Source organism: Gossypium hirsutum, chromosome D12 (genome assembly GCF_007990345.1).
Source record: "Gossypium hirsutum isolate 1008001.06 chromosome D12, Gossypium_hirsutum_v2.1, whole genome shotgun sequence".
NCBI classification, from domain to species: Eukaryota; Viridiplantae; Streptophyta; class Magnoliopsida; order Malvales; family Malvaceae; genus Gossypium; species Gossypium hirsutum.
The window spans coordinates 3716791-3724897 of NC_053448.1; the positions used below are offsets into that span (position 1 = coordinate 3716791).

General features: G+C 34.2%; 1 protein-coding gene across 1 annotated transcript; it reads right to left on the reverse strand.

The window, feature by feature from the left end:
- Nucleotides 1–285: 285 nt before the first annotated feature.
- LOC107953431 (probable LRR receptor-like serine/threonine-protein kinase At2g16250) lies at nucleotides 286–5371 on the reverse strand. The gene is made up of 5 exons (XM_016888741.2): nucleotides 4999–5371; nucleotides 2702–4857; nucleotides 2213–2341; nucleotides 1566–1588; nucleotides 286–1337 (listed from the first exon to the last, which is right to left on the reverse strand). Exons 2-5 carry the CDS (start codon nucleotides 4651–4653, stop codon nucleotides 697–699), a joined length of 2745 nt encoding a protein of 914 aa, XP_016744230.2. The 5' UTR covers nucleotides 4654–4857; nucleotides 4999–5371; the 3' UTR covers nucleotides 286–696.
- Nucleotides 5372–8107: the final 2736 nt, after the last annotated feature.

Genomic DNA, 8107 nt, shown 5'->3' on the forward strand with positions numbered 1-8107 from the left:
TTCCCTTAAAGAACTTAAACCATCTAGTTTTTCCAAGTAAACATTAATCACTATAAATTCATATTACAGATATTTTAATTTTGCAGATTTTGAATATTAATATGACCTAATAATGCAGTGAAAGGAAACAAATACAATACTCTATGAATGGGACCATCACACCTAGAAACAAATGCATATATTCTACTAGAAAAAATAATTGAACCTTCTTCCTTGGCCAACCAACAAAAGATTAGCTGGTTTTACCCATTAGCAAATGCAAAAATCCAATAGTAACCCCAAGAATAAAACAACAAATCAATCTGTATAATTTCATTTCTATCTGGATTTTCATGTCTTTCTGGTGTGAATGAAGGAATCTTCGACAATTACAATTTACTTTGCATTGCACAAAAGGCTCAAAAACAAAGATTAATTACAGATTAAAAAAAAATTGTAGCTTGTTCTAAAATAACAAGCTCTCAAAACAAATATGCATGATGGATGGGATTGTCAATAGATTAGCACCCTTTTCTGGTTGTCAAGAATATATGTGCATCTCGAATCCTTCCCGGCTCGATGCCAAATATCATCCCAATAAACTAATAAGAGCTTCATCAGGTGGCAACTGGCAGGCACTCAAATGGGAAACCTGATATCTTATTGGGAAATAATGAAGAACAAATTAGTTTCTATGCTAGTTCTCATCCAGTCTTTCTATAATGGTTCCGGGAATATCTCCTTAGAATGTCGTCTCCAGGAGGATGAATTGTCACCTCCATCTTTTTGAGCACTGCCCCGTGAACCCGTTGTTCCTGAATGTTTGAAACTACTTCCACCTTCAGCTCTAATAGCGGAGCCTTCTGGAATGACAGGTTGTTTGAAACTACTTCCCCCTTCAGCTTTAGTTGTTGAGGCTGCCGGAATAATGGTGACATCAGACGAGCTTTGACGCCAGCTCCCAAAAAGAGCAGCATTCCAAGATCCTCTTGAAGATGTTGCTCTAAGCCTTGCTGAGCTTGAATTATCTTCCCTTACCACCCTCAAAGGATTTTCCAATGCTTTTAGAATATATCTCATTGGGGGCCGCCTAGAAGCTTTAGGATTGAGACAGGACCTGGCTACAATAGCCATGGCCCAAACTTCCTCCAAAAGATCCTCATCCACAAGAAGAGACGGATCCAAAATTTTTGTCACAAGTTCCTTATCATATATACTGATACATGGCAGTGTCTGTTCTAACCATTCCTTCATCTGGGTATCACTTGAAGCACTCATGTCCAGCTTACCGGTTACTAACCCGAGTAAAACCTTCCCAAAGCAGTAAACATCATAGGAACATAACGCTGTAGATGAACCTATCCGTTTTACAAATAAATTTTTTTTTCAGAAAATGGTTTAGGGTTCAATGCCATCAGAATGTGAAACTCGAACGCAAAGGGTAGCTAATAATTCAAACAATACTTTCAACCACACAAGAGGTGCAACAAATATGTCGGACCTAAAGTGCAAGCTAACAAATCAAACAAATGAACAGCTAGGAGATAAAGATCGAGATCTATTTCATAAATTAAAGGTGCACATACCAGAAGAACCTTGTTCTGATGACCTGCATGTAACAAAGAAAAGAACTGCGTGACAACCTTTTATAGAGAAAACAAGCATGAAAATAAATACAATGCAGCTAGGTACATTTTGCTTGAAACAACAATAAAATCCACAAAGAGAATAAAGAGGTGGAAATATAATATGCTTTTTGATGCTAATTACTAGTTTAGCTCTGAGTTCTCATGCATACAGGGCTCTAGGTTTCGAAACATGTAAAGACTATGCATGTATTGTAGATAGCATAGCAAAATAACATTTATTTAATGTGTAACGACTACATCAGCACTGAGTGCTGATGCATACGGATTTTATCACAAATCCTAAGCAAAAACATTTAGACATCTAGAACTAATGACAGATAAAGGCCTGTGTTATCTGCAACTAACAGAAGGAAACTCATGAAAACGATAAATAGAAAAATTGCATTAGAAAGACAGCCAGCAACAGTTTTCTGCAACTTAATTTGCTGCAAAAGTTAAGCATTAGAAACACTAATAGTCAATTGTAACTTACTAAGTGATATACTGATATAACAAATACCATATTCAAGAACATGTCCAATAAACATCTAATGCAAAGTAAAATGTCAATCTGAAAACATGAGCAGATTGAACAGAACACTCACTGTGGCAACCGCAGTAACCTTGAAATTCTATTTTGATGACCATCACTTTCTTGAGCGCAGACCTCACTCAGGCTCCCTAGTCGCACTTCAAATTTATCATCAAGAAGTATACTGCTAGCTTGAATATCTCTTCAAGATCAAAACAGAACATGTCATTGCTTGTTATAGTTTTTTCAGTGCCAATAGGTTATATCTATTGCACAGCCAAAAGAAATTAAGATACACTCGAGCCAGCAAAGCATTTGCTTTGAATAATCAACTCATAGTCGATGTAAGCCAATCCATCAACACCAAAAAACAAAACAAATTATGTTACAAAATCATCATCATATGATAATTTGCCTAGAGGAAATACAACTAGACTTCTGGCAGATAGTGCAAGCTTTTTAAGTGAAAATTTCTCTACATTCCAGTTCACCAGAAGTTATTATGTGCATGAGAAAAGGAACCATTGAAACAGAAGCAAGTTTAAGCATAACAAAAGAATACCTGTGGACAAGGGGCGGTGTACATTCATGATGCAGATAAGATAGACCTTCAGCAACTCCTATCGCTATTTTCAATCTAGTTATCCAATCTAATGACTGTAAACTATCATCTTCCAAATTGTTTTTCCTGTACAAGGAACTTGACAAGTCTCCATTCGGCATATATTTATAAACCAACAACTTTTCATCTTCTTTCTCTAAGCAGTGCCCCAATAAAGTAACTACTCTTGTGTACGAAACCTTACTAAAGAAATCCAATTCCAAAAGGTATGCTTCCTTTTTAATCGAATGCAAATCAATCCTTTTGATGACAACAGGAAGCCCGTCTTCTAAAACACCCCTGAAGAGATCACCAGAATGACCATGCTTGATGAGGTTTGCATCACTAAAATCACCAGTGGCTTGAAGAAGTTGTTGATATGTAAACAGATCACCTAGACTCGAGAAGTTAATGGCTAATCCTGGTGAAGGAGGTGTTCCTCCAGTTGGAACTGGTTCCACACCAATCCCTCTATGATTCGCTGTGTTCCGTCTACGAACACATAATAGAACCAGTAAAAGAAACAACAATAATAGCACAATAAGTCCAGCTCCGCCCAATACAGCAGCCAATATAATTACCCTTCTGTTGTTGCGCCCACTTTCAGCTGCAGCAGGTACTGTGGCATTTGGGCGCCCAAAATTATCAAAGCTCAGGCCCTTCTCAGCATAAAATGATACACACTCAATTAAAGTCCTCTGGTTTGACACATTTTGGAGACAGTTACTAGTAAGAGAGGCATTGTCAAGCATGTAATCTGGAACCCTGCCTTCAAAATAGTTTCCAGACAAATTAGTAGAACTGAACCTTCTGAGAATAGTTGTTAGACCTCCATAAAACTTGTTCCGAGACATGTCAAGAACCGCAGCAATGGCATTATTGTCCAAAGCAGTTGGCAGCTCCCCAGTGAAATTATTGTCAGAGATATCAAGCAGGTTCAACCCAGGAATTGACCATAATACTTGAGGAAGGTTACCAATGAACCTATTGTTTCTCAGAACAACAACATGCAACTGGCTTGGTGCAGGGAACAAATTGACCGGAAGGGACCCACTAAGACCATTGTTCCCCAAAACTATTCTCTGCAAATTCCTTAGCCTTCTAAGATCTTGTGGAACCGACCCTGACAAACCATTGCTGCTGAGATCAAGGTCCACCAAGCTATCAAGGTCGCCAAGCTGTGAAGGTATCGAAGACGTTAGACCATTGACTGAGAGATTCAGAGTTTGAAGCTTGGAAAGGGCCCCAAGGCCAGGGGGAATTGACCCCCTTAAACTGTTGGAAGAAATGTCAAGACTTGTTAAATTCCTTAGTGAACCAAATGATGATGGAATAGATCCAGTAAGCGAATTCTTGGAAAGATCAAGAACTAAAAGGCTTAACAATTGACCCAGAGTGAATGGAATTTGGCCAGTGAGCCTATTATCCGACAAATATAAACTAGTTAAGTTTGTCAAATTGCCCATACTCGAAGGTAAAACACCAGTGACATTACAAGACCTGAGATCCAACACTTGCAGTGAGGACAGCCTTTGACCAAACCAATCAGGGATAGAACCAGGGAGCATGAACCTTGAGGCATTAAAAGACACCAAATGTGTGAAATTTACAAGAGAATTGACAGCAAACTGTGGGTTTTGTTTACCCACCCTTGTTCTTCTAAACCCAGAAATGTTAATCCCAATAACACTACCATTTTCGCATCTTATACCGTTCCAACTCGAACAAGGATCAACTTTTCTAGGCCAATCTCTGCTTCTGAGCCCCAAAGAGGATCTGAGTTCAAACAAAGCTGTAAACTCGACGCCTGAACTCAGCCGCTGCTGCTGCACTTGTTGCTCAAATGTAGACTCAAATAACAGCAACAACAAGAGATATAACAAAGCCACTCTTATGCTACGCTGATCCACCATGGCTCATTGACACTACCCCCAATCACCCCAACATTCTCAACGCCCCCCCCCCACTAAGAAAACAACCCAGAAATTTCTTCACTTCTAATTTCTTCAAAATTGTTGGTAACCAATCTGTATCAACTTCTGTTCTTCTTTGCCTTTACTTTTTCTCTTTCTACCTACTACTTCCTTTTCTCTCTCTAAATCCTTCAGTTTCTTAAGCTGACCAAGAAAAAAAGCAAGAGATTTTTAAAATGAAATTTGAAATCGAAAAACTCTTAAATTAATCATACTTAATTCTAGAGAGTGAGAGGGAGAAGGCTGGTCAAAAACTTAAAAAGTGTTGACCTTTTTTTATCTTACCCTTTTTTCTTATTCTAAACAGACCAAAAAGCAAAGAGTGGATCTTTGAAGAGCAAAAAGAACAGAGGGTAAAAACCCATAAAAGGTAAATATAATGAAAAAGGAAGGCTTAATAATAATGGGTTTTGAACCAATGGAAAGAAGAGTGAAGGGGTGGTTCAGTAATTAAGGGGTTGAACAACAGAGCTGGCTCTCCCTCTCCGGCGCTGATTCAATTTCTGGTTTGACCACCGGCAATCCCGCCCATTACAGCTAAGCAAAGCTTCGAATTCCAAAAATACTATAAATTTTACTAAACAAACTGGACTCTCTCTAGTACTTTCCCACCATTGGTGGTGTTGTAGTCATATAGCCTGCTGGTTTTCTCATGTTTCCCGTTTTTCGTATCGGTTTATGTCGTTTTATTTGTTTTTGTTTGTGGCCGTACAGTTTAACAATAAGTTACGGTTCAATGCTTTTGTTCTTCTACTCTACTTATAACCCTTGTTTTTATCTAATTAATTTTTTATTTTTATAATTTAATTAAATAAATTATTGAAAATTTATAAAAATATTTTTTTATAAAAACCATTCAATTTAGTCCAGTTCAAATAACCCATTAAATTATTCTGCTATATTTAATTTTTTTTCTTACAATATAAACATTAATCTGAAAAAAAAAAGAATTGCAAAAAATAAGGATCCAATTATGAAACTAACACTAATTAATTTTTTTAATTAATATCGGTTCTTTTTAAGATAACACTAGAACTACCCATAGCCTCTCTCCAATCCATAAATAGGAAGATAATGCACTTCAACGCATTCGAACCCACGTTCTCCTCCATTGGCAAAAATATCAATGTCAATCGAGTTAAGACTCAACCGGCAACACTAATCAATTTTAACCCGCGCCAACTTTACCATTAAAGATGGGATAATTTTCAATTTTAAATGTTATGGTTAATCGAATTGAATACTATTTATCATTCTATTTGAAGACTATTTAATTTGCCATCTTAAAATAAAATAAAATAAAATAAAATATTTAATTGTTTTATTGTATTAATGTTTATTTTATTAAAGTAAAATATAACATCGATGCACCAGTTATTACATTTAATTTTATCCAAAATCAAATTAAATTCCAACTTTTATCTCATTTTTTATTTTATTTCAAATTTTAAAAAATAGTTGTAAGTATTAATTTAATCACGAGTATTTTTGTAATGTTTGGCCTCAACTGGAAATTTTTAGCCGAGAATTAGGGATTGAAGAGCAATTTTTTTTCCCTTTCGGGATCTCTAAGACTATTATATTTAAAGAAAGATGATAATGAAAGATTGCTGACCGTTAAGATTCTTATTGGGATCACTCAATTTGTCATTTTTAACTAACTTTGAATAATTATGCATATAATTATACATATAATAATATATACAAGAATTTATAATTTTAACACATGTTAAAATCTTGTCATACGCAGATGTTATGTGTGAGTTATCCCTTAAATAATTTTAGGTTTAAATTTTATTATATGTAGGTCTTAGTTAAGATATTTACTGAGTTTCTATCCATTGTACTTTGTATTGAGTTGATCGAACATATATTATTGGTGATTTATAAATTCCCTAAGATAGCGTTTGGGAATTTTAGGATTTGGATTTGAATTAAGTTTTTAAGTTGAGTAGTAAACTATTTAAAAATATAACATTCATAATCATTTATCAAATCCATCAATTTGCTAAAAGCTTATTTAATAATGAATTCGGAATCTTTAAAATATTTTAAATTTTGATAAATCTATATTTTTTTATATTTTTCTAATATATAGTAGATAGATTGAATCTGAACTATGCGTTTTATTCTTACTATTTACATAATAATTGAAATCCAAATAAAAACATTTTTTTTCCTTTTTCCTCCAAGTAGTTTGCTTATTCTCTTTTATTTTGTCAATTTAAAAAAGGTAATTGCTTCATCAGGTTTCTGGATGTTTTATATAATCACACTTCAATTCAGTGTCGCCACTGTGTCAAGCGACACCACTAAAAGATTGTTTTTTAAACATTGATGATTTGATCATGATTAAAGGGGGAAAGCGGGTGGCGACACCAATAAATACTGTAACAAACGAGTCATTTTCGTATATAATTTTTCCTCCAGTTTTATTTTCGTAATTAGTTAATATATTTAGGTTATTTATATAATAAATGAGAGGTTGCATCTCTATAACACGAAAAAAGAAATTAGCAGCAAAAATCAATTAGGCTATCAAATAGAAGTGTCCGTAGGCCGGGCTGGACCCAACCAAAATTTTAGTCTCATTTGCTAGGATCGGGCTCGGCCTGGATAAAAATGTTTAAACTCGGGCCCAGCTCACCCTGCCTGTATTAATTTTTTTATATTATTTTTTATATAAGTTTTTTAAAAAATATAATGCATCAAAATTATTTAAAACATTAAAATAAATGTTTCCCAACAAATTGAAAATAAATTTAAAAACAATATGTATACTTAAATAACACTAAGATAAATACAACTTAACAAGTAAATACCTCTAAAATAGTAATTTTAACAATAAAACAACAAAATAGTAGCAACATAGTAGTGAAATGGTAGCAAAATAGTGAAGAAAAAACAAGAAAATAGCAAAAAAAAAACAGCAAGAACAGTAAAAAAAAGTAGCAGTTTTTTTTTGTATATTCGGGCTGGGTCAGACTAGGTTGGGTCGGGCTCAGGGCCAAAAAAGTCTTATCCAAGGTTTGGCCCATTTTCTAAATGAGTCTCATTGTTTTGCCTAAACTCATTTTTCAAGCCCATATTTTTACCTAAACTCTCATACTTTGAACAGATCTACTATCAAATATTGAAAATGCAACAAATCTAGTATTAAACTGATGTCAAAGACTTGAGCTATTAGTTTCTTTTTAAGTCATGAAAATATGAGTTGTAGTGGAGTTTGCAATTTAATTTTAATTTTATCTTTCATATATTTATGCAATTTTTTTTAATTTTTATATATCTAAATAGAAATTTAACTTATTTTAAGATTTCAAATTATCTAATATTATCTTTTAAAATTTAAATAGATTTATTTTTTATGAGCCAATTCCAACAGATAGAATAA

Bases quoted from the DNA above. Each gene is read 5' to 3' on its own strand.
- LOC107953431 (XM_016888741.2), bottom strand. From the start codon at position 4,653: ATGGTGGATCAGCGTAGCATAAGAGTGGCTTTGTTATATCTCTTGTTG. The intron at 2,342-2,701 runs GTATTCTTTTGT...TTGATCTTGAAG, and splicing joins ACACCGCCCCTTGTCCACAG to AGATATTCAAGCTAGCAGTA. The intron at 1,338-1,565 runs GTATGTGCACCT...TAAAACGGATAG, and splicing joins ATCAGAACAAGGTTCTTCTG to GTTCATCTACAGCGTTATGT.